The sequence below is a fragment of the Tripterygium wilfordii genome, chromosome 6, assembly GCF_013401445.1.
Source record: "Tripterygium wilfordii isolate XIE 37 chromosome 6, ASM1340144v1, whole genome shotgun sequence".
In the NCBI taxonomy this organism is placed as follows: Eukaryota; Viridiplantae; Streptophyta; class Magnoliopsida; order Celastrales; family Celastraceae; genus Tripterygium; species Tripterygium wilfordii.
The window spans coordinates 11,834,647-11,858,220 of NC_052237.1; the positions used below are offsets into that span (position 1 = coordinate 11,834,647).

Genomic DNA, 23,574 nt, shown 5'->3' on the forward strand with positions numbered 1-23,574 from the left:
TGCTGCTTTGCAGTTCATCATCATCTATTGATCCTTCCTTTGCTACACGACAAAACTATCACTGTGGGAGCACAGATAAAAAAGAGTTTAAATTAATAGGTGTTTTTGTTTTGTATAGTGGAAGGGAATCCTCCGCTGGAACCATTTGGCAATAATTTAGTTAGTCGTATCTCTCAATCTCATTCGAGGTCACGAGTTCGATTCTAAGTTGACTGGATCTCGGCCTAATTGTTAGACGGGTTTATGCATGTCTATCCCAACTTGAGTTTGGGATGAATGAACTGTACAACTACTGAGTTGTTCTCGGTTTAAAAATAAAAAATAAAAATTCCTGGGGTGGAAAAAGCAAGAAGGTCTTATCAAGGGGTAGTAAGGAGAAGGCATAATATGGTGTTTGGTCATTTTTAGAGAGAGGGGGGTCAAGTTGAGGTTGGGGATGATAAAGAGATAAGAAATACTGAAATAGAAACAAGCAATAATGAAGATGGGGACTTCAGTGTGGGTCCCTTTTTTGTTGCAGGGCGTGGGAGAGGGATGAACATGACGTTGTCGGTTGTTTTTGTACAGAAGAAGAAAGTGACTGCCCCACACTCTAAATCTCATTCATCATCCTCTTTAGGCAAGCGCAAACCCATACTAGGTCTAAACTCGGGTCGGGTTGGGCACACGTAAACCTCTCCGAAAAATTAGTTAGGTCGAGTTTTAACACAAATCATTTAAAAATAGTGGCGTCAATTTAGAATTTATTCTCAAACTCAAACAAGATTTTTTACGTTCTAAATCAGAGAGATAACAACTTGGTTATCACCAAAGTAGTCTCTCACTCTCTCGTGCTTATCTTACTCATCCCCGGCTTCACCACAAGCAACCAACCTGTCTCTTGTTGGTACCACTGAAGCACCAATACTCTCTCTCTCTCACACTAATTAGGGCTAGCTTCAATGGTTGTGCACTAAAGCTTGCTTTGCCACAGCCGCTCCTGAGCAACCCCCACCCCCCCCCCCTCCTCCCCTTCCTCTTTCTCTCTCTCTCTCTCTCATCACTCCTGAGACTGAGTTTTGTCCCATTTTCAACCTCAATCTCCTTTCTTTTTTGCAGTACTACTTACATCTTTTTTAGTTTTTTTTGTTGATCTTGCAAATCTATCTGCAACCTTATCGTGTCTTCTTGGACTCTTTAGGGTTTTGGGGAGAGTGGTTAATTTAAGTTCTAATAATGGAGTTGAATGGGCAAGAAATCAATGATTTGAGAGCACAAGCAAGAAGAGAAGGAAACCAAGTTCTTAGTTACACTTCACCAAAGCCAGATCGAGCGCCTAAACCCAGTTTAACGAGCGGATCCAACTCCAAAACCTCTCTTGTTAGGTACAGAGAATGTCTCCGCAACCACGCAGCCAACGTGGGAGGGAATGTGTTCGATGGGTGTGGTGAGTTCATGCCTGGTGGAGAGGAAGGTACAATCGAAGCCTTGAAGTGTGCGGCTTGCGATTGTCACCGCAACTTCCACCGCAAAGAAGTTGATGGCGAGTCAAGCCAGTTCAGCGCCAGCTCGAGAAGATGTGTGGTCCCGAGCTTGCAATTACCCGCTCCATTGACATCACCTACCGTACTGCACCATCAAAAGTATACCCACGCAAATCCAATTCAATCCATGAACGTCGGATTTGGTGGGAATGAGTCCTCGAGCGAGGATCTCAATGCGTTTCATTCTAATGTGGAGGGAATGGGGGCTCCGCCGCCTTATATGTTGTCGAAGAAGCGGTTCCGGACCAAGTTTACGCAGGAGCAGAAGGAGAGGATGTTTGAGTTTGCGGAGAAGATCGAGTGGAGGATCTCAAAGCAAGTTGAGGAGGAAGTGGACAGGTTTTGCGCTGAAGCTGAAGTGAAGAGGCAGGTTTTCAAGGTTTGGATGCACAATAATAAGAACAATGTCAAGAAGGAAACTCCAGAGCCGTTAGATCGGGAAGAATCAAAGGACCATATTTAGAGTTGATTTTGCTTGTTGGAAAGATTGGGTGGCGGAATTTGATGCAGGAGAAGGTAATGCATGTACAGAGAGAGGATTTTGCATTGTCTCCTAGCTTGTTCTTGGTTGTTCTTGATGGTGGTTTAAGATGATAGATATTATTGTTTGCTGCTCCAATTTTATTGTTTTTTTTTCCTTGTGTGAATTCTGGAGTAAAATTGAAATTAGGACACAATATTTAGTGTTCAAGTTTTAAAAAAAAAAACAATGAAATATATTAACTTGGTTTTTCAATAATTACTTTATTAGTTCCTTAAAAAATCACCAGATTGATAGTTTAGTTGGTGAATCACTCTATGATCAAACCAAATGAACTCTTTTAGTTCGATTCTCACCGAGAGCAATACTCTTGTGGTCATACACCAGGCTTTGATCCAACTTACTCTGTCATCAAGTACGAAACATTTGTGCGTGCATGATGGTCCAAGTTTAGGTCTATACCAAATGTTAAAAAGGGCAAAGTATATGGTATTGTTTTCAGTTAAAAATAAATTCCTTGGAAAAACTTTTGAAAAAAAAAGTTTATTAGTTGTTAAATGATACTTTGCATGTGATGGCAGTTGACAGGCCATATGGTACCACAGTAAATCTACATGGGGCCAGATCAAGATTCAGTTGAATGATGTGGGTTTGGATCATGATTTGTTTGGGGGTCTTGAAAAAATAGATGGGCCAAACTTGACCCTGGACTCATTTTTGGACTTTTACATTTTTAACATTTTTAACATTTATCAGCTCTAGGCCCACTTTCTCCTCCTCACAGGCAAATTGGCCCATGCAACCAAAAATGATAATAAAAACAAAATATTGCTACTATTTGGCATTTGCTAGCGATGGGAAGAGATTATCAGCATCATCTTATTAAATGGTAGGGCAACCCACCCACCGAGGACCATAAGATTTTGGGTTCTTTTTGTTGATGTTTTGGTATTGTATTTTCAATTCTAAAAAGACTTGTATTCATTTGGGTTATGTATTGGGCATTTTGGATGTTTTTATGGATATATCACTCATAAGTTGAGGGATATTATAAGGACCCTAACCCGTATAGTATACTTGATGGGTCTCACAAAACCTAGCTCATAATTAAGAGTAGGGGAGTATTAAGACATAAAATGTAACGCATTGTTCAAAGAGCACAAAGTGATGTGGTTTATAAAGTGGAGCCCAACTCCAATCATCTACATACACCTTTTTAATAAAGGTTAAATAAAACTGTACATCCCTTGAGTCCAAAACGAATAATACCTCAAAGTGAATTATATTGGGCCAAACATCTCTCGCCACCTTGTTCTATCTCTCATCGTCGCCTTCTTATTCCTATTAAAAATTTCAAATTCAAAAGTAATAAGGATCTCAGTAAATAGGATCCCAGTAATCAACATATCCTTAGATTGATATATAACAGATTTTATGAATCCTTATACTTATATCAATCAATGACCAAAATTAATTATTGGGTTGATTGAGATCCCTAACATCTTTGTTTCAAATTACGACATAGAAACTCGTAAGAAAGAGAGAGAGTCTAGTTTACTTGGTCGACAAGTATTTAATTGTTACAACCAATTTCCGTGGAAATTATGTTGACTATATGTACCAAATTTAAACCACTAAACAAACAAAAAAGTTAAAAAATATTGGGAATGGAAAAGAAAAACTATAAACTGATACGTAAAGGTAAATCAGTTTTGACTTTTTGACCAAATCCGATATCCCTAGAAACCAAACCCCTCTTAAATCTCCAACAACTCCTCGTTTACAGTCGCTCCCCTCTCATGGCTTCCTCTGTGAACAACATTGCCGCTACATTTGCCACCGTAACTGGTTCATCATCATCAACAATATCTGCCTCTTCGAGTGTCTCTACGTCAAGTCTAACAAGCTTCCCTCTCTCAATCCCTCAAAGGCCCCTCTCTGTTTCATGGAATCCACACACATCCCTCCCGAAGTCCCACACTCCCTCCCTCATCAACCTCTACGGTCCGCCCGGCCCACGCCGTTCTTTTAATTCAATCTCCACCGTCAAATCGAAGCCGATTGCTGTCCCCGTTGGATACAAGCTCCCTGACGTAACCCTCTCGTATCTTGCGCAAAACGGCGCCGTTCAGTTTGTCTCTCTCAGGAGGCTTTGCAAGGGAAAGCGAGTTGTATTGGTCGGTGTATCGGCTGCGTTTTCGCCGAGTTGTACTCGGTTTGTGAAGCGGGTGGAGTCGGAGAAGTCGAGGGCGGTGGATTTGTTGGCATGTGTTGCGTTCAACGATGTGTTTGTGATGAAGGCATGGGGTGAGAATCTGGCCGTTGGTGAGAAGGTAATGATGTTATCCGACGGTGGTGGAGAGTTGTGTGGGGCCTTGGGGATGACCGTTGATGCTGGCGCCACTGCTTGTTTCGGGTTGGGCGTAAGGCCAAGACGGTTTTGTTTGTCCGCTGTAAACGGCGTCGTTACAAGCATTAACTTTGATGATGATGTAGAAGATGATGCTCTACCTTCTATCAAATCAACTGTTTGAGGATGGAATTTTCGAGTGCTCTGTTTCAGTGTTCAAAATCGTTGATTTGAGACAAGCATGAAGCAACAAAGGAGTAAGATTTGTGATTGAAACCCTCTTGAGGCAGACCTGTAAGAGATGATTGTGCCATCGTTGTTTTTGTAATTTGTGTTTGGAATATTACTACATTACTCAGATTATGTGGAACGGACTATAAAGTTGTCAAGAATTTGTGTTTGTTTATATTGGGTTGATGCAGTTTCATGTGGTAAAAGGTAAACAACTTTCGTGCATAACGTTTTCGCAATGGATGAAGTCGGGGGTTGTCAAAGACTGGATCTTTGCACTTCGCGACCCTATCCGAGCATGTGCTTAGTGCAACATCTAATAGAATAATGTACGTAGATTTTATCCCACATAACTGCTTTACATGGATATAACAATTCCTTCTCTCACGAATTGTGGCTTTGAAATATTATTTATTCAAACTAATTCTATATCCATAGAAGGTTGATTGGAAAGCCAAAATTGGTATACAACCAGCTTCCCTAATGAAAATGGAGAAGTGGGTGATAATGAACACTCTTCTTTGTTGATGTACAGAGCAGTCTGAAATCCCACCACTGAAATCTTCATATGGCTATGTATATGTATATAGGTGACTGGAACAGACTCTAATATGCCTGAGGTGCCCCTGCGGGTCCGGCTCCAACTGATCCAGTAGATTCTGAGAATGTATATGATGATGGTGCCGCTGCATTTGCCGGTGCCTCTGCCGTTGACGCAGCCGGTGATGGACTTCCGGAGGAAAAACCAAGCATCCTGAAACACAAATTCCAATTACAACTCTGTTGAATAAAACAAGTTAATTTTATTGCATTGGCAAATTTCTTGTCACAAAGACGAACTTACTCAAGCTTGTCTTTTGCCCAGTCAGTCCAGGAAACAGAGGAATCCTTGGCATTATCCATCATTTCAACTGCGTTGTTTTGAATGCTCTGTGTTGTTCCCTCCATGACTGTCGCGGCGTCCTTGAATTGATCGCGTAAGAGTTCAGCTGGTTCAAACGCACCCAATGCTGAATGGATTGAAAGGGTTAGTGACAGCAAGAACGCCAGGGTTAAAGCCAACTTTGCCATGCTTTATTTGTTTCTTTAGCAGAACAGGGTGTAAAGAGAAATTTTTTTTAATTTTTTGTATGTTTGTAATGTGAAACAGAGAGCGTACACGATGATTTGAAAATGGTGTGTTTTTGGTTTGATTTATACTGTGTGGAGAATTTGACCATTGGAGGCCGGCCGTTTCTGTCGCATAATTTGTGAGTTTTGGAAGAGTTTCTATTTATCTTTGTGGTTAGTACTAGTAGGAGAGTAAGAACAAAAAAACAAGAGATGATGAGAGGTTGAATTTCAATTTGACTAGTCAACCAACCATAATAGCCGATAATCCCAGGCTTGGAACCAATATTATTATAGTGCCAAATGCCAATTCAATAGTTGAGAATAGTCGTAAATATTTTGTAATTCAAAATTTTAAAAATACACTGATGGCTTATGAATTGGCATCGTTCCATTGATTCTAATGCACCACATAAATATATGAGTGAGGTGTCAGTATCTAAAAGGACATCAAACTATAAAAGTGGATGGTCGTAGAGGGTAAGGGTGTCAACGGTCGGTTTTTTCTATTTTTCGGTTTTTTCGATTTTTTAATATAAATTTAATCGAATGTTTGGTACTTCAGTTGATTATTATCGATTTGGTCTTTTTTTGATTTTTTGGTCGATACTCAATAATAAATATTTGACAATAACCAACCAATTAGTCAGTTTGATGGTGGATTTGGTTTGACACCCTAATAGAATCGACTCTCTTTCAAAACGCATAATGGTTCCAAGGCTCACAGGTTTTCCACAACAGTTCAATCTCAAAGAACGCAATGCTAGCCTGCAAAAAGGTTAGTCTCTCAAATTACATTTCTCTGTATATGTAATGATTATACAGTCTCGCGAATTCTTCATTTGCTTTTAGGTTTCTGATTAAATTTATCAGAACTATAATAATCGCAGCCCCAATTTTTCTTTGATATTTCGATTACTCTCTTCTATCTAAATTAATTCATCGGGTGTGCATTTGTGCCCAGAGGAGTCTTGCATTAGATATTGACTGCGAGAGTAGAACTTCATCAAAACCTAAATTCTGATATTTGGGATTAATGTGTTGATTGTTGATGATGACGGTGTTTGTATTTTTTAGGGATGACATTGTGTGTATATTACTTTTTCTCATTAGTTATTCAGATCACTTTCGTCAAGCATCTACTGTGCCATCTTATTTGCCTTTGGAATATGGTGTTTTTTAAAATCTTATTCTGTCCACGAACCGTGTTAAAATTACATGCCCGAACACATTGAAGATATTGTCCGCTCTGGGGCCATGGGCGTGTACAAATTTGTTCTTCATGTGCCGTCGACAATTTGCCATTGATTCTTAGGTCTAGAAATCGCGTCTACAATGTCATAGTAGTTGTACTATGCTTATAAACTCACTCGGCAGGGTTATGTATGCCAGACCGATTTGGGTTTTTGGGCTTGACAAGCTGGTAACATGGTTTGTGTTCTGTTAATGTGCTGTTACTTTCCTGAGTTGCTTGAAAATAAGTATAATATGGAAAAAATTTAGAGGATTAAGTGACAGATCACAAAACACAATTTTTTATCACATCACTTGAGAACCCATTACAGTAAGTACATGCTTAGGGAGGACAGAAACAAAGACAATTTGCAGTCATGTTCATTGTAGTACTGTACAGACTTAACAACTGGTTAACAATTGCAAGAACGGGCGAGAATGAAGGAGATTCTGTTCACTTCCTTATGACACATTCACATCTGCTTTTTTGGGGGCTTGTAGTAGTATATTGACGACCCTCTCCCTCATGCTTGCATATTAGATTCTTAAATTCTTCATAATCCTGCACATCACAGGAGGAACAAGGAAGTACTTATTACAGCATTTTCAAAGTCTTAGTGGCACAATCAAGTAACAAACTAAAAAAAAAAAGTTAAGTTTGTTGGGTTGTTAGGTCTCAGCTTAAATCCATGGCTTAATTGCCATTTGTGTTGGATTTTCTATTGGACTTCTGATCCAAACATCTTTTTCTCTCTCCCCTTATTTATATATATAGACACACACATTAGCCGGCTTTGGACACATTAGGCTGCAAGGAGATTTCTGCTTTCTAGTTCAAATGCTGCCAAAAGTGTCAGCAGGATCCAGAACCACCGTTATGAGCAAGTGTAGGGATTAGTGGTGTTTGGGAAGAGGAAAGTGAAATCTAAATAAAAAAATGTGAAGCATCATACCATGTTTCTTATCATCTATAGATGCACCGGCTTATCTACATTAGTTTATTTGTTCAGCTCCAAAATATAGCGCCTTGTGCATGTGAACAAAAAAACAAGTAGGATGAGATTTCATGTGGACCATTTTTTAGTAAGTTAAGTGGAGTATGGATAGAATATAATAGACAGTATCCTGAAATAATAAATAATTCAAGGGTCGGTATTGGGTTTGAACTCTAGCACCCATAAGGACAGAGGGCAATGGATGACATGTTAGAGGAAACATGGCCGATCTATAACCTTGGAGAGAAATAAACTGTAATGTTGTGCTGCAATTTCATACTTTTAAGCTTTTGAGAGGAAGATTAATATTGAACTACGCTGAAGAACATAGAATATGCCCATCATTAAGGGAGCGAAATTTTGTTAAGACATATTGCTGGAAAAGTTAGAGATAAGAAGTATCAATTTAGTACAAGTGAGTGCTTATATTTTGGTGACTATTTGAGATTTGCCATAAATCTAAGAAAGAACAATGGTATAGAATAGTATGTTATGTTTGTGTCATTGATCCTGGTTTCATGGAGGTGTAGTTTTCGGTAAATTGCCAGTAGCCTATTAGTTTGTTGTTGACATTGTGGCCCAGTATGGAGCATTTTGGTAAGTGGAAGTTTGAAGGGATATGGGGCAAGAGAGATAGAGTTGTGTAGTGAGGAGACCATATATATGTTTGCAGTTGTGAAAGAACAGTAGAACACTACCTTTGTGTATCACCAATTCCTCCACTGTTGCTGCTAGTGGCTTTGTAATTGGGTAGTGGGACTTGACCAGATTCTATATACATGAGATCTTTAACAAGACGATCATAGTGCCTTTTTACTTCTTCAGTAGATTTGCCACCCACAGCCTTGGCCACATTTTGCCAGCGGTCTGGGGTATCCTTGTCGTAAACAGCCAGTGCCTTTTCAAAAAGCTTGTTCTGTTTAGTTGTCCAGGAGGAGTTGAGGGAGCTTGAGGCCATGTCTCTTAAGGTTGAAATAGGAATGTTAAGCAGGAGATGGCACTATATGACTATACCACAGCTTAACTGAGTTATGTGCAAAAAGTAATTGATAGTGAGAAGGGGAATGTGTCTTGAGTTGGGAAGTTTTAAAGCAAGAATACCCCACAAAAGGGAAAAAAACTAAGAGTGAAAGCAAGCAGAGACAACTTCAGTCAAGGAAGAAGACTTAAAGTCAAGGGATAGTATGATAAGAGATTGGCAAAGCTGCCCCTTATAAGCAGGAGGACCCAAGGAGAGAGGTGATGGGGTTCTGCAAGTTGGCGAATATTTTTTTATGGGTAAAACAAGATGTTATTCGATTGCTTAGGCAAGCTTAAGAAGGACAAGAACAAAGAGAGAGAATCAGTGTCAAAGGACTGGCTCCTTGTAAAGCATTTTCCTTGTCTTTTTCTAATATCACCAGCAACTCAGCAAGTGGATTTCTATAAGAATTTACCAGCTGTGGGGATTAGATCCCAATTCTGTGTCTACCCATTGACACAGATGCGCTTAAAACATAAAAGACCTAATCCAACCATTTTAGACCCCCAAAAACACAGCAAGATATTCTTTTAATCTTTATAGTTAGGCTGAGATTTTCTTCCCCTGCTCATTTGGGCAACTTGCATAACATATCATTTTTACAATTATATGATTATTCCCCATGTCGTCATTTATTATGATTGTCTACTGCACAAGAAAAAGTCTGATTTCTGTGGTGATTCTCTTACTTTTCTTGTTTTATTCAATTATCCATGCCTCAAGCATGTTAGGCTCAAACCTCATGCCTCAAGAGAGCGGCGGCCTTTTGTCCCTTGGAATGTGTGGTAGTTTTAACAAGGAGAAGGCATTGTGCCGCTATTTTTTCGTCTTTAATATAGTACTCAGTTTATCCTTAAATCATTACATCAGTATCTTTGGAACTTGAAATGGTATTTTATCACCTTCTGATGCCTGATGGTTTTCTAAGAGGTGCAATGATAATATTTTGTTTGTGGCTGAATCAGCAGAATGAACAGGTGTTGCCCTTTTAGAAATTCCAGTGTCAGTTTCTGGTGGTAAGGAGTGGCAGTTAACTTGATCAACTGAATATTCATGGGACCATTTCTACCCAAAATGAGATAAAACAACAATGATAATATACAACTGCACATGTAGAGAGAGGCTCTAGAACCCATACATGTAGGCATGAATTCGTTTAGGCATGAATTCGTTTGGGCTGTACTGTAATGATATGCATGAAAAGCAAAGCCACAATGTGATGTCTCGAGGCTCATGAGACAGCCTTGCATCTCAGGCTGCGTCACTTCTTTAGTGTAACATTTTGGCCTCTTCCATTTTTACAGGTTATATATTAGTCCAGACCAGTGCCAAGATTCAAGTCTTGCAAGTTGGAAATCCTGAGCAAACAGTGATGTAATCTTATTGAATGCGATAATTAAGTGGCTCACCAGTTTTAAGTTCCAAAAAAAAAAAGGGAAGAAGATGCGAGGGGTGCAAGTGCAACACAAGAACTTTCTACGACGTCACCTATCCTAGTATTATTTTTGCCCAAGCACATTAAACTGCAGAGTTCTGATACGGCGTATTAGTGCCAGTATGATTGCACCCTTCAAGTTCTAAACTTTAATTATTTTAAATAATCACTCATGCTGTTTTATGTAATGATCCTGAAATGCCAAGTCTTACTCATTAGTAGAGCATAATATCCTTAAGCCTTTTTTGGAATGTAAGCAAAACCTTTTTAAGTTTGATAATTAGGGAATTCTGCATGCAATCATGATTGTAGTGACTCTTATGTCAGTTTATTTGAGTGAAATCAGTTTGTGTTTTTGGTATGGGATTTCAATTAAAATTGTTGTGCTGCAAGCCTGCAACTGTTATGGTCTTGACTCTTGACTATAATACTATGATTTATGAAATGATGCTGCATAATCAAATAGTATATGATTGTGAGCTGCCATTTTCTGCAATAGAATTGTTTTGCATACTCAAATGAATATATTGCTTGCCCTTTATAGAAATTGAGTTTGTGGCAAGAGTTCAGTGGGGAGTGAACAAATCAGGACCACCAGCTTTGGCCTTCTGCTTGAGATATTATCACAATGCTTGGGAGAGGGCCCTGTCAGTACATGGCGCATTCAGGTAAATGCTCTTGGAATCTCATTAAAATACTTCAAATCTTCGATATATAGAATCCTTATCATCTCAGGCAATGCTATGTTAAAGAATTCCTTCTTTATTATCTCCTTTGTGGTTTGACCTGACTAGATCACTTGCATAGATTAGATTAGACGCAAGATGTGGTTAATGACATAATCAAGATGCAAAGTATACATATTTCCTTTGGTTATTTTTTTTCTTCAGAATATATTGAACCCCTAATCTCTCACAGATGCATCATATTTTCAAATTGTTAACTCTTGTGTCTCACATTGGTGAGGTGCAAGCCACTAATGTAGTTTATAAATAAAAGATCCAATCTCTCTCAACCAAGAGGCCCCTTTTAAGTACAAAATCTTGAGGACCTTACCTCTTCGGGTTGTGTGAGTTTGATACCTACAACGGACGATACCTATGAGATTGATTTATGCGGTGCTCTCACGAGTATCCGATTTGTGACATGGTATCAGAGGCAAATTCGATCCTAAAAGACCCCTCTACACTTGTCGGCGCGTCCACTTGTTGGGCCTCACATAATCGAACCCACAAGCGTAGGGAGTGTTAAAGACTTGCATCCCACATTGGTTAGGTGTAAGCTACCAATGTACTTTATAAGTAAAAGATCCAACCCCTCTCAATCAAGAGGCCTTTTTAATGACAAAACCATGCAGACCTATGTTATGTGTACCATCTTCACAGTTGTAAATATAGCCAATGCTATATTTAACATCAATCAAGAGGCCTTTTTAATGACAAAACCATGCAGACCTATGTTATGTGTAGTTCTTCCCAAAACCTTGGGTGGTATGGAAGTCCTGGTTCTTTAATGGACTCATTTGATAGGAAAAGAAAAGGAGACCACAATTGGTAGGAATCAAGAGATGAGGAACAAATACCCTTTTCTTTTTATCATTGAATTCTGTTGAAGAATGAAAAGATGTTCTGGAGTTGGAATGTTCCAAAAGATAAGGAGTAGACACTTGAAGTTCATGAACCAGCCAATCGGATCAAATCATACCATCTTTTGTTGAGCTAGGGACATAAATTTGATTTGTCTATAACGAATAAAAGCGCCCCCTCCAAATATCTCTATGCGTGGTAATATTCCACTAGAGCAGATTCTGGCACTTTAATTTTTAAGAAGCAAATTTGTGTGTGGCTTAGAAAAAAACAGAGCATGAGTGATTTAGTATCTCTCTCTTTTATTGGTCCAAACTTGAAAGTGGGTAAAATTTTCAATCAAACAGCTTGAGTTTAGACACATATTGAATATACAAAGGGTAAGCTTTTATGGTGTAGTTCTTGGTTAATTTTTTTTTTCAATTTTCCTACTCTAGTAAGTCACAGAGACTTCATTTTCTGGGTTCTAGTCGTCTACAATGAAGGGGTCTTAAAAAAAACCCGTAGAAACCAAGCCGATCGACTGATTGGTCGGTTATTTTCGTGTCAAAAACCAAAAAAAAGAAAAGAAAAGAAAAGGACCGTTTAAACCTACAAAGTCATCCAGTGTATTTGATTATCTATATTTTGACCACATTATTTACATGCTACTCCTCTTCTTATCAGAAGCTGGTATTGCTGGTATGGGTTGACGGAAAAGCAATGCAAACTTTGTTTGACTTGGAGCTTGCATTGCCTCTTCAAATGGATTAGACAAAAAGAAACGAAGTCTCCATGCTTTCTTGGTTTTGTTACAAATGATTATGAATTTGGTTCAACTCTGTTTTAGCAAAAAAAAGTGTTATTCAAAGTTCTCGATTCAGAATTAGGGCATCTAATGATCGTGAGCAACAATGGTGTTAGCTACCATATATGTATTTGGAAGCTAGCACAAAAGATGAATGGGATTCGGTCATGTTCTCTCTCAAGAGGAGTTGTAGCAGAAAGATGATTGCTATAAAATTGCTTGATTGGTCATTAGATATAAAGGTGAAGACCATATGGGCAGTTCTTCCATCTTGCAAATAGATCATCTCTTGTCTAGGCAACATTTTTGAAACGATATCTTCATTTTCATGTCTTCCAACTACTTTATGCCCTATTTGATTTCATGTTTTCATAAAATACATACATGAATTATTTCTGGATTAGAATCCGAACTCCCTTTTAACATCAATAACTTGGCCCATACCACCCTTTTCTTTTTGAGCCTCATTCTCTAAAATCCATGCAATGTGTCTCTTGATTTGATTACTACCATCTTCACAGTTGTAAATCTAGCCAATGCTATATTTGTAAATCTACCAACTTCTTAAATATATTCAATACCATTTCACTTGATTGTTTATTTTATGGCAAAAAGAAGGATTACCCATTTACCTTACTATGTTGGGCCGAATTTTGATCCATTGGGCCTTTCTGGCCCATTTATACTGAGCCCACTATAACACTCTCATTTCATGGAGGTCGCTGCCCTTGTCCTCTGTTTCTCCTGTCCTGTTTTTCGAACATTAATCGGCTGCTCGGTGTATTTATTTGCCTTTTAGGGTTTTACGGGGGTTTTGGGTTCTCAATATCTCTGTCTCTGGGAAATGAATTTGAGGTGGAAGCGCCTAGTTTCAAAGCAAACGATAACAAATCTATCAAGATTCAATGGAAGATCTCTGTCTACATACCCTAATGTCAGTGAAAGCAGTGGCATGTGTTTGATTGGAGCCCCGATTAGTACTGCCGCATACCCTGCAAGCAACTACCATGGTACTCTTCTCCAAATCCCTAGATGCCTAAAAAAAAATTTGTTTTTCTGCAGATACGTTCAGTCTACTCAACAAGCAAGGCGAAGCCACTCAAGTGCTGAGCCTGATGAGGAGGAGGATGGCACAGTTAACAAGTTCTTGTCGCGATTCGTGTGGATAATGCGCGGGAAGCTATCAGAAGTTTACACAGATTGCGATAAAGAGACAATTGATGGGATGCTTTTGATTATTGTGGGGAAGGTTGTATCTGAGATGGAAAAGGGTAGCCTTGAGCATATGCTCGGTGCTGCAGAGGCCTTACCATCGCAGGATTTCAGCCAGGATTTGTGGGTAACTGTTTGGGAAGTTAGTAATTCGGTGTTAGAGGACATGGAGAAAGAAAGGAAGAAGGAGAGAATGAAGAAATTTCTGCAATCTGAGGAGGTGAAGGAGATGTCTAGGTTTGCTGGTGAGGTTGGGATTCGTGGGGACATGTTGAGAGAGCTAAGATTTAAATGGGCCCGTGAGAAGATGGAGGAAAGTGAGTTTTATGAGAGTTTGGAGCGTCTGAGGAACGAGGAGAGGGCTGAAGAGAAGGAGGATTTGGAGGCAAAGACAGCCGAAACAGTGAGCGAAGAGGCTGGTGTGGCTGATGAGAAACCTCAGGTTGTTTCTCTACCGAAGAGACATGGGAAGATAAAGTACAAAATTTATGGACTTGACCTGTCTGATCCAAAGTGGGCTGAAGTGGCTGATAAAGTACATCAGCAAGGGGAGTTTATTTGGCCTCAAGAACCAAAGCCAATAACAGGCAAATGCAAATTGGTAATGGAGAAAATACTTTCTCTGAAGGAGGATAACGACCATTCCCCATTATTGGCCGAGTGGGTTGAGCTTCTACAACCTAGCAGGATTGACTGGATCTCTTTGCTTGATAGATTGAAAGAACAGAATGCTGGTTTATACTTTAAGGTTCGACACCTATTCTTTTTTCATAATCATCTGTCGTTGCATTATTTAATCAGATAAGATATCATTTTGTCGTGATTTTTCCTTCTTATTTTTACAAGTATTTGTTTATTATTCAACCTATTTGTTCAAAATTTGGACAAATGCAATCTTTACGTTGTTTCCCTGCTAGTTGTTTTTCTAGCTTGGGTTTATGTTATCATGCCTGATAGTTATGAACTCATATTGTTTGCTTTCTGAACTAGAAGATATGCTATGCACTGTTGCGAAACCTGAACATTATTGATCTTTTTAATCATAAAGGGAAGGATAGATTTCACGAACGAAGTAGATAATGTCCAAGTTGATTAATGAACATTCTTTATTTGCTGTGATAATATAATTTGGATAGCTAATTGTGTTATCTGTTTGGTATCATCTTACAATATTTGCAGTAAAAAGAAGGGATGGGGTAAAGTTAATATGTTAAGATCTAAACAAAAACTGTTTACGGTGTCTTTTTCACTAACTGTTTACGGTTCCTTTTTCATCTACTTGTGGTTGTTGACTAATTCCTCTTTCAGGTTGCTGAACTTGTGTTGAGGGAGAAATCATTCCAGGCGAATATTCACGATTATTCAAAGCTTATTGATGCCCATGCCAAAGAGAACCGCTTGGAAGATGCTGAGAGAATTCTTAAGATGATGAACGAAGATGGTATGGCACCGGATATATTGACAGCCACAGTTTTGGTGCACATGTACAGCAACGCCGGCAATCTTGATCGTGCTAAAGAAGCATTTGAAAACTTGAGAAGCCACGGCTTCCGGCCTGACATGAAGATCTACTACTCAATGATCATGGCATATGTGAAGGCTGGCCAACCCAGGTTGGCCGAGTCATTGATGAGAGAGATGGAAACAAGAGACATCAAACCTACAAAGGAGATTTACATGGCATTGCTGCGGTCTTTCGCCCAACGTGGTGATGTTGTTGGGGCTGGACGAATTACAACAACGATGCAGTTTTCAGGATTCCAGCCAAGTTTGGAATCCTGCACATTGCTTGTCGAGGCACATGCGCATGCTGGAGACCCAGAGCAAGCTAGGAACAACTTCGACTACATGATACAACTAGGAAATAAACCCGATGACAGGAGTACTGCTAGCATGATTGCAGCTTATGAGAAAAAAAATATGTTTGATAAGGCATTAAACCTTCTGTTGCAGCTTGAGAAGGATGGCTTTGAGCCTGGACTTGCTACGTATACTGTTCTTTTGGATTGGATGTCAAAGTTGCAGCTGCTTGATGAGGCTGAGCATCTGTTGGGCAAGATTGCTGAGCAGGGTGAAGCCCCTCCTTTGAAGATTCAAGTTAGCCTTTGTGATATGTACTCGAGGGCTGGGGTTGAGAAGAAGGCTCTTCAAGCATTGGGGGTTTTGGAAGCAAATAAGGGGCAATTGGGACCAAATGAATTTGAAAGGATTATAGATGCACTTACAGCTGGGGGGTTTGTGCAGGATGCTCAAAGGGTACATAAAATGATGGAAGCCCAGGGATTTACTGCATCCGAAAAGCTAAAGGTGAGCCTAATGACATCTCAAGCTTTCCGCAAGAGACCAACGGTACAACGATAAACTAGGTGGCTGGTAATTCTTCTCAAGTCTTCACTTTTATGAAATATCAGTAGGATGGTTGTCTTGGGAATTTTGACAATCGGTGTTGTGGGACATAATTGGAGAAGCAAGGATCTTGTCCAAATTATGTCAACCTTAACTGTCTTTTCTGGGCATGATTCTTGTGCCCATATGAATGGATTGTTGTCTCATTTTCAATTGCAGTATGTGGCGCTTTTGATTAATTAGTTGAAAGAGCTAGGTTGTGTTTTTCATCAATAATTTGATTTCTTGTTTTCATTGATATTCTATTGGGTTTATTGTCTTCATTCATCTACACATTGCTACAGTAGGAGCACCAGCAGGCATGATCAAATTCTGCATTCAGATTCCTTTACACTTGTATAACGTATGTGGTTTGTTTTAGCTCCCATGATTGATTCTACTTAACAAGAGTTTGGAGTAGAAGGGTTCATAGCAATTAGCACAGTAGATAGGAACTGGATGCTGTAGTGTTTTTTTACATATTACATATATCTAATAATATTCTCCTTTGATGAACCCATTCAGTCGTTTCAGTTCGCCATTTTGCTGCTCGACTACTGCTCGGACAACATCTACGATGGAAAGCATGCCCACTATCTTTTGATTTAGAACTGGAACGTGCCTTATGTGATTGTCTGTGAACAGAGAAATGTCAGGGTTAATGGGGTTTATTGTTTCTGTGCATCAGCATGAAGAGCATTGAATATCTTAATATCTCACATGATTCATTCTTACACAAAAAGATAGGAAATTTCGTAAGGACTGTAGCAGAAACGCGAATGTTTCTTTTGTTTTGATGTGTGGCCACATGAGAATATTAATAGATTTAAGGTAGGAGTAGCGTCAATTGAAGATAAATTGCGTGAAAACCGTTTAAGCCAGGGATAAGATTGTAGTGTTGAGACGAATCTAGGAGAATTTGTATAGGGGAGAGTAAGAAACGAAAAGAAAGAATTAAAAAACACGTGGCTTAGGTAGTAATAATTTATGATCTAAAATAGAAATGATGACGGAAATGAATACGTGTAGTGGATTCTTATTGATTTTCTCATAAACTCATATAGTCAGGCCAAAACTTTTGGGACAAAGACACGGATGAGGATGATGACGATGAGACTAACCTGTCATAAGCTTCATTGCTTGAACAATGTTCGTGTCAGGTGTCACTGTTATTAACTTGTTCTGTTAAATGCAAAAAGAGAGAGAGAGAGAGAGAGTAGTTTTAGATCAGACATCGGTTAATCATAAAGACCCAAGAAGGAAAAACCTTTGCAAGGATAGCAAAATATGACCTCATCTGTCATGATTTCTGCAACTCTTGTGTATCGAGAGGGTCTTTCTTTTGCAATTATCTTCCTCATATAATCTGCTTTTTATGCATTGCACCATAAGCCATGATTGTTATTACTCTTTCTTCTTCATTTGTCACAAAAAACAGTTATTAGATATTCAGATTACCTCTCTCTGTGATGATTCCTGCGATATGCTGTTGATCTCCTGGCTTAAGTACTACTAATGAGCCAATATTGTGCTCTGCCATCTGCAGTTTGAACAACAGAGTTTTTGAACATTATCCATTGACAGAATTCAGTGAGGAAAATGCTTCAATTTGATTTTTCTCAAGTGTTGTAGAATCCTACATTCTTTATGGCATCCTCGATGGTGTCATTTGTGAGACAGGAAATCCAAGATCCAATGTTTTCTTCTCCCTTTGTCAATAGAACATCTGCTACTGTTACATTCTCCAATCCTTTCTCCTGCATGTCCTGGGAGGATACGACGCATCGACAACGGGAAAGTGGGTTTTCCCTCTCAACATTGAGTTGTCCCAGAAAGTGCTTTGGAATTGGTACTCTGAATGTTTTCTGGTACGATCTTAAGCCGCCTCGAACGAGCCCTAGCATCTTTTGATTCTGTAAATGCTATGAAAATAAATGTTATTCTGCAAGTGACAATATATATGTGACATAGAGATGCAAAACCTGAGCAAGTTGTTAATAGAAGTGGATGGAGAGGTGTAATTACCTCTCACTTCTAGGAAATTAGAGGGAGTTTGATTGGAGCTGAGAGGGGCTGCTTTTGATTTTGGGGTCACTGCATTCATGGTCGTAGTTTCCAGTTTTGAATGAGAATGCAGAAAGAATATCTTGGGTAGCACCTTTTACTTGGATGATCGGACAGGAAATGTATTACTTTCAGTCTAAGTTTCCACATGCTGTATGTATTGCTTTTTGGGGGGTTTGGTAACCGAGAACGATCACAATCAAGTTTTGGGTTTCGAACCGAGAACGACACTGAAACTATTGTACATGAAAGTTGAACTTGCAACCTCTTGTATTTGCAAAAAATTACCGCAGTCAACTTTAAGATGCTAAACCTGCTAGAGAAGAAAATTCTGCCCAAGAAATCCCATGTTGTTTCTCATAAGCCAAGGCTTGTCATAGGAGGGGGCAAACCGGCAAAGAATCAAGCTAAAAGTGAAAGAAACTAACCAACACAAAACCCAAATGTTTCCTAGGAACCCAATACTAACTTCATTCATACCAGATTTCTTATCAGATATTGAACATCACTTTCGAAGATAATCCAGACAAAAATCATCCATTTCTAGCCTTATCATCCATGGCAGAACAAAGGCAGCCATTCCGCTTTCGTCTCCTTTGATTATCAGCAGCAACTGCAGAACCCCTCGTCCCTTCCCAGCCAGCCACCACTGCTCAGCGCCCACCAGGAATAGCCTTCACAGGTCCAGGCACCACCAAGGCCCAAACCTCAGACTGCACCGCCACTTCAAACCAGAACTGCCTCTGTCCAACCACGCTCTTCATCAAAAAAATTATAATCCACAACACAAGATACCACTCAGCAGCCCCAACCCATTTCCACTGAGCTGCAATCATCTGCGTCTAAAGAGGAACCAGAATCAAAAACTTATCTACCACTGTCACAAGATTCTAAACCAAAGACCCAACCTGCATCTGAAACTCCCTCAAAACACCAAATCGATAGCCCAGCTGAAACCATCTTACACCAAGGTGGCAAGGCAGCGCAGACCACAGAAGCACCAAGCCACGTTAATTGCACCCATGCGCATAGGCGTACAGGCAGAAAAAAAGAGGCTGGTTCAGTCCACCTTCGCTGGGTTTATAAAACCAACCCAGGATAGCCCTGATGCTACGACCAACGAGGAAGGAAGATCCAAGGGGAAGCATAGAGATCCAAAGACAAAAGAAGAGATGACAACAAAGGCGTACCTAAACAACAATATACAGGGCATCAAAAACTCAAGTATGTTTGGCACTAGTGTCAATGAAAGAAATCCTGGTGTGCAGCTGGCTCTCTCATAACTTTGCAGAACCCTCCAGGTACAGTAGCAAACCAGAACCTCTTGAGACGAGCAAGGTTGAATTTAACATCACCCCAGCACAGAAACTTATGCTTCCACAGTAAGGAGACGATACCTCGGGTCTTTTCATGGAAACCAGTGACTCAGAAGCAGATAACCGGTACAACCCTAGACGTCATGGTTGCCGATACAACTGTGGTGCAAAAAAAATGGTGATGAAGAGATTGGAAACCTCTCGAGTATGAGGATCACAAGAAGTTAATATCAGCATACCCAGAGTTGCAAAATATGTTCCCACAAACAAACTATTACAATAAGGATGCCATTTCATCCAAAACACAAGTTCTATTGCATATGGCTTTTGAATCATGTTAAAAAAGCTGTTCTCAAACAGTATAATCTTCAATTATATATAAAGATTCAGTTCATAAGATTCATATATACAACTAGGAGCTTCTTTGATCATCTGCAAAGTTGAGAACATTTTTTTCACAGCCAAGGAGTCAAGTAGTAAAGTGCATCATTGCCTTTTCACAGCTAAATAGATTTTGCCAACACACTGCACAATGCAGGTTTCAGACATTACATCTAAAAGTGTCCGCAGAAGAAAGACACTCCCTGATCAAAGAGGCATAAGCTCAAAGTGCTGCCTTGAAATAGACTATATACAACCAAATCTTTATGAGACACGTCATTGCCCAGGAAGAAAGAAGAATAGTCATTCACATGCTGGTTTAGTGTCAAAACTGCTCAAGCAGATTGCAAAGGCTTGGAAAGCAGAGAGGGGATATCGATAATCCATGGTAAAAATATCTTTCCCAATTTTTCCAAATTGCAGAATTACTTTTTCTTTTTCTGCAGCAGGAACGTTTTCACAAGAATCTGTGGCTGCAACCAATTGGAAATTCTTCACAGAAGCCACCGTAACACGTCCTTTGAAATTTAAGCACCAACACTGCAGTTGCTCATGCCATCTAGGGGCTTTGTTTTTCAAAACCAGGGGATCTGTCCGGCAGACTGATTCTGGTAGCTCACTGAGGCGAGTAGAGCTGAATTCAACAAATTGCTTGTTTCCTCCCAATACTGGTGAGGAAGGTAAATGCAAAGCTTGGCAATTTGGGAACTCCACTGGAGTTGGAGCAGTGCCCCCTTCTTGAATTGCAGAAAAGGGTATTGCATGCATGGTGCACTGCATTCTCCTTGGGCCTCTTGTACGAAGAATGTTCAGCTCATAAGATATCGTGCCCACATTGCAATTACTAGCAGATACCCTAGGATGTACCTGGTTTGAGCGTACTTTAAAAAGTGACCTATAATTGGATTGTACTTCAGGGCCATGCAGAGGCGGATTGTCATAAATGGTGAATTTTGTCCCCAGAAAATTAGACCTGTTCAAAAATCACTGGTGAATAACGGGATAGAGGACACATCAATACAAAGATAAGAATCCCAAACTGAAAAGGCTTACTTCGACTTCCCAACAAAGGTATTGCTCGTTCGTGAAAAATCATCTCCAACCAATGATATCAAAAATTCTATGTTTGTTCCCTTTCTGATCTTTCTTGCTGCTAATAATAATTTACTCATATCACCAGACAGAGCTGCAATGGATTAGAAACATAAGAAATTATCTAGTAGCTGTTAAACCAAATTGTTTAAACGTATATGGAGAATCTAATCTCTTCGTGTGTGATTTTTGTTCTTAAATTAGAAGACTTTTTTTTCAAAATATTGAATCTGATAAACCAAACAGGCTGCACCCTCTATGTTATCCCAAAAAATGCCAAACTTCTCCACTCCCAAGCCACATTCACCTCCAGATTTCATAATCAAAGTACATCAACTTCATTATGATACAGCCTTTCCACCACGGCACCACAGATCTGGGGTTACTTATGCTTGGAATATTTCAGTAATCAATACTAAAAACAATACAAGCATTGGTCAACGAATACTTTCAAAGTTCATTCAGGAATCGTAAAAAGAATTCTAATGTCGAGATTTAGAACTAGATTGGTTTCAACTGGCCTAACCTCGTTGTTATTCAAAACTTCACATATAGAATTCAAACACCAATATGGATCCTCTTAAAATCTGTGAGCACCCACTTATTGTGTCCCAACAAAATATAGCAGCAGATCAAGTAACACTTACCAGGACTCAGACCAAGGTATAGTCTATATGTGGAAGTGGCTCTCTCCCTCTTGATAAAACATTGGATTGGAGTGTCTCTTGGCCCCGGCTAATCAACAAAAGCGAATTATTAGCAGCCAGGCAATCAAAAAATACATTACCAGAGACATCAAAGGGAGGATAAGAAAAATATGAAGAACAAATTACCTGCTTTAGAGAGATGGGAAAAGTGAGATACCCACATTCCTCAGGAGTCTTAACGATTTCCTTCGTGATCTCCCTCCACGACTTACAAACAGAGGCACAGGCAAGGACATCCCTCCTGGCAGGCCAGGAAGTCTCGCTGGCTTCTACTCGGTGAATAATATCAAGGAGCAGTTCAGGGGGCATGTTTGCCCACTGACTCGGTTCGATGAAATCAGAAGACGGAGCCACAGACGCCTCAGGAGCAATGTGAGACTGCCCTCTGCCTCGCATGTGCCTTCTCCTTGATAAGTTACCAATGCTGGCCTTAAACGCCATCATCACACTACAGAATCGCAATGGAGAAATTGATTGCAATCTTCACCCAAAACCTTCAGAATTACTACACAGATTGTTGAAATCAATTATCTCTTCTGATTTCAAGCAACCTGACAGATCTGTCTTCGATTCAAATGTGAAACCCGATGCTAACAAGTAAGCACTTGATCAACCGTATTTCTGTGCACAAACAACAAACAGAAAATCCAAATTCACAAGAGTCAGAAAAACTCAAAAACAGAGGATCGGAGATTGCAAGAAAACCTTCAAAGAAGGGCAAGGGGTTTCAAAAGCAACGCAGATCTAGAACACAGTACAGTAAAAATAGTATCACAACGAAGAGTAAGAGAGAGAGGTTCATGTACCGATTGTGGGACAAACTCGTCGGAAATCACAAAATTCTCGGGAGATTCTCGAAGAGATCAGGAAGCAGTACACAGGTGAGGCAAAACCGAGAATCAACGTCTCGGAGAAAACAAAAGTACAGAGAAACAGAGGTCGGTGTGGTGTGGTGTGGCACAAAGCAGGTATAATAATATAGAAAAATCAGATAATGCCAAACAATATCCTCACGTCGTCGTTTAATTAAACCAAAATAACGAGTCTCTCCTCCACCCCAGTCTCCTCCATCGCAGAATCCTCCGCCGCCGCCACCTCGACCGCCCGCTTCTACACGGCAACCGCCATAAGAAGAACCGAGAAAAGCTCCTTCACCGGATCCCTAACTCTCATGTTTTTCATTAAAAACGTATTTTTAAACGTTAGAGAAGGACGGGTCTTGTATGTGAATACTCGGAGGATTGTTATTATGAAAACTGATCTGATCTGCAATATTGACCGTTCGATTGACAGCGATTTAGTTCAACGGTCCACGTTGGCCGTCGATTATACAAAATTACATATTGTTTGGTATTATTGTCTTTATTGGCGCGTACCTTTAACGGAAATACTGTCAGAATCAACTGGAAGGTTTGTTTTTTTAAAATTTTCCTTATCTTGACAACTAATACACGTGTCTCGCCTACCATCACGCATTGCGTAATCCTAATTTAGTGTTACATGCAATCACGTAGAGATTTAGAGAATTCATACCAACAACTTATGAAATATCACAACATTATTTATCGTATTCATATACCATTTCAATGTATGACATGATGTATTAGAACTGCTAAATATTTTCTCGTAACAAAGACAGAAGACGAAGAAGGTATTATAATTGAC

General features: G+C 39.6%; 8 protein-coding genes across 11 annotated transcripts; 4 read left to right on the forward strand and 4 right to left on the reverse strand.

The window, feature by feature from the left end:
- The first annotated feature begins 1,051 nt into the window (after window positions 1-1,051).
- Window positions 1,052-2,168, forward strand: LOC120001018 (zinc-finger homeodomain protein 5). Its single transcript, XM_038849232.1, has one exon. It carries the CDS (start codon window positions 1,216-1,218, stop codon window positions 1,984-1,986), a length of 771 nt encoding a protein of 256 aa, XP_038705160.1. The 5' UTR covers window positions 1,052-1,215; the 3' UTR covers window positions 1,987-2,168.
- Window positions 2,169-3,803: 1,635 nt separating this feature from the next.
- Window positions 3,804-4,893, forward strand: LOC120000748 (peroxiredoxin-2D-like). Its single transcript, XM_038848865.1, has 2 exons — window positions 3,804-4,532; window positions 4,777-4,893. Exons 1-2 carry the CDS (start codon window positions 3,804-3,806, stop codon window positions 4,891-4,893), a joined length of 846 nt encoding a protein of 281 aa, XP_038704793.1.
- On the reverse strand, window positions 4,890-5,672 carry LOC120000846. Its single transcript, XM_038849006.1, has 2 exons — window positions 5,430-5,672; window positions 4,890-5,339 (listed from the first exon to the last, which is right to left on the reverse strand). Exons 1-2 carry the CDS (start codon window positions 5,654-5,656, stop codon window positions 5,192-5,194), a joined length of 375 nt encoding a protein of 124 aa, XP_038704934.1. The 5' UTR covers window positions 5,657-5,672; the 3' UTR covers window positions 4,890-5,191.
- A 692-nt stretch (window positions 5,673-6,364) lies between these two features.
- LOC119999862 lies at window positions 6,365-13,124 on the forward strand. 2 transcript variants are annotated; one of them, XR_005468515.1, is made up of 4 exons: window positions 6,365-6,473; window positions 10,249-10,499; window positions 10,924-11,047; window positions 12,632-13,121. XR_005468515.1 is itself a non-coding variant. In XM_038847639.1 (3 exons), exons 1-3 carry the CDS (start codon window positions 6,404-6,406, stop codon window positions 12,792-12,794), a joined length of 357 nt encoding a protein of 118 aa, XP_038703567.1. In that variant the 5' UTR covers window positions 6,395-6,403; the 3' UTR covers window positions 12,795-13,124. The 2 variants fall into 2 exon arrangements, 1 of the variants encoding a protein (XP_038703567.1); XM_038847639.1 differs by lacking the exon at window positions 10,249-10,499 and having other exon boundaries at window positions 6,395-6,473; window positions 12,632-13,124.
- LOC119999864 (protein RADIALIS-like 5) lies at window positions 7,418-9,280 on the reverse strand. The gene is made up of 2 exons (XM_038847640.1): window positions 8,622-9,280; window positions 7,418-7,490 (listed from the first exon to the last, which is right to left on the reverse strand). Exons 1-2 carry the CDS (start codon window positions 8,879-8,881, stop codon window positions 7,466-7,468), a joined length of 285 nt encoding a protein of 94 aa, XP_038703568.1. The 5' UTR covers window positions 8,882-9,280; the 3' UTR covers window positions 7,418-7,465.
- A 365-nt stretch (window positions 13,125-13,489) lies between the features above and the next one.
- LOC119999554 (putative pentatricopeptide repeat-containing protein At2g02150) lies at window positions 13,490-16,579 on the forward strand. The gene is made up of 2 exons (XM_038847175.1): window positions 13,490-14,712; window positions 15,273-16,579. Exons 1-2 carry the CDS (start codon window positions 13,597-13,599, stop codon window positions 16,323-16,325), a joined length of 2,169 nt encoding a protein of 722 aa, XP_038703103.1. The 5' UTR covers window positions 13,490-13,596; the 3' UTR covers window positions 16,326-16,579.
- Window positions 16,368-18,658, reverse strand: LOC119999556 (CBS domain-containing protein CBSX3, mitochondrial). Of its 3 annotated transcripts, none has more exons than XM_038847180.1 (6): window positions 18,375-18,658; window positions 17,990-18,262; window positions 17,808-17,889; window positions 17,642-17,715; window positions 17,471-17,531; window positions 16,368-16,984 (listed from the first exon to the last, which is right to left on the reverse strand). In XM_038847180.1, the coding sequence occupies exons 2-6, from the start codon at window positions 18,251-18,253 to the stop codon at window positions 16,842-16,844; spliced, it is 624 nt and encodes a 207-aa protein (XP_038703108.1). In that variant the 5' UTR covers window positions 18,254-18,262; window positions 18,375-18,658; the 3' UTR covers window positions 16,368-16,841. The 3 variants fall into 3 exon arrangements, with proteins under 3 accessions (XP_038703108.1, XP_038703107.1, XP_038703105.1); XM_038847179.1 differs by having other exon boundaries at window positions 17,990-18,271; XM_038847177.1 differs by having other exon boundaries at window positions 17,990-18,658.
- A 1,474-nt stretch (window positions 18,659-20,132) lies between these two features.
- Window positions 20,133-23,093, reverse strand: LOC119999555 (tubby-like F-box protein 5). Its single transcript, XM_038847176.1, has 5 exons — window positions 22,716-23,093; window positions 22,036-22,530; window positions 21,850-21,937; window positions 21,164-21,296; window positions 20,133-21,083 (listed from the first exon to the last, which is right to left on the reverse strand). Exons 2-5 carry the CDS (start codon window positions 22,351-22,353, stop codon window positions 20,414-20,416), a joined length of 1,209 nt encoding a protein of 402 aa, XP_038703104.1. The 5' UTR covers window positions 22,354-22,530; window positions 22,716-23,093; the 3' UTR covers window positions 20,133-20,413.
- Window positions 23,094-23,574: the final 481 nt, after the last annotated feature.

Coding starts and splice junctions, on each gene's coding strand:
- LOC120001018 (XM_038849232.1), top strand. CDS start 1,216: ATGGAGTTGAATGGGCAAGAAATCAATGATTTGAGAGCACAAGCAAGA.
- LOC120000748 (XM_038848865.1), top strand. CDS start 3,804: ATGGCTTCCTCTGTGAACAACATTGCCGCTACATTTGCCACCGTAACT. Junction 4,533..4,776: donor TACCTTCTATCAAATCAACT/GTTTGAGGATGG, acceptor GGGTTGATGCAG/TTTCATGTGGTAAAAGGTAA.
- LOC120000846 (XM_038849006.1), bottom strand. CDS start 5,656: ATGGCAAAGTTGGCTTTAACCCTGGCGTTCTTGCTGTCACTAACCCTT. Junction 5,340..5,429: donor TGGGCAAAAGACAAGCTTGA/GTAAGTTCGTCT, acceptor TTTGTGTTTCAG/GATGCTTGGTTTTTCCTCCG.
- LOC119999862 (XM_038847639.1), top strand. CDS start 6,404: ATGGTTCCAAGGCTCACAGGTTTTCCACAACAGTTCAATCTCAAAGAA. Junction 6,474..10,923: donor CAATGCTAGCCTGCAAAAAG/GTTAGTCTCTCA, acceptor TGCCCTTTATAG/AAATTGAGTTTGTGGCAAGA. Junction 11,048..12,631: donor TCAGTACATGGCGCATTCAG/GTAAATGCTCTT, acceptor TCTTCTTATCAG/AAGCTGGTATTGCTGGTATG.
- LOC119999864 (XM_038847640.1), bottom strand. CDS start 8,881: ATGGCCTCAAGCTCCCTCAACTCCTCCTGGACAACTAAACAGAACAAG. Junction 7,491..8,621: donor GGAATTGGTGATACACAAAG/GTAGTGTTCTAC, acceptor TGTGATGTGCAG/GATTATGAAGAATTTAAGAA.
- LOC119999554 (XM_038847175.1), top strand. CDS start 13,597: ATGAATTTGAGGTGGAAGCGCCTAGTTTCAAAGCAAACGATAACAAAT. Junction 14,713..15,272: donor ATGCTGGTTTATACTTTAAG/GTTCGACACCTA, acceptor TTCCTCTTTCAG/GTTGCTGAACTTGTGTTGAG.
- LOC119999556 (XM_038847180.1), bottom strand. CDS start 18,253: ATGCTAGGGCTCGTTCGAGGCGGCTTAAGATCGTACCAGAAAACATTC. Junction 17,890..17,989: donor TCGAGGATGCCATAAAGAAT/GTAGGATTCTAC, acceptor TTCAAACTGCAG/ATGGCAGAGCACAATATTGG. Junction 17,532..17,641: donor CAGAAATCATGACAGATGAG/GTCATATTTTGC, acceptor TGCATTTAACAG/AACAAGTTAATAACAGTGAC.
- LOC119999555 (XM_038847176.1), bottom strand. CDS start 22,353: ATGATGGCGTTTAAGGCCAGCATTGGTAACTTATCAAGGAGAAGGCAC. Junction 21,938..22,035: donor TTCCCATCTCTCTAAAGCAG/GTAATTTGTTCT, acceptor TTTGTTGATTAG/CCGGGGCCAAGAGACACTCC. Junction 21,084..21,163: donor ACCTTTGTTGGGAAGTCGAA/GTAAGCCTTTTC, acceptor ATTTTTGAACAG/GTCTAATTTTCTGGGGACAA.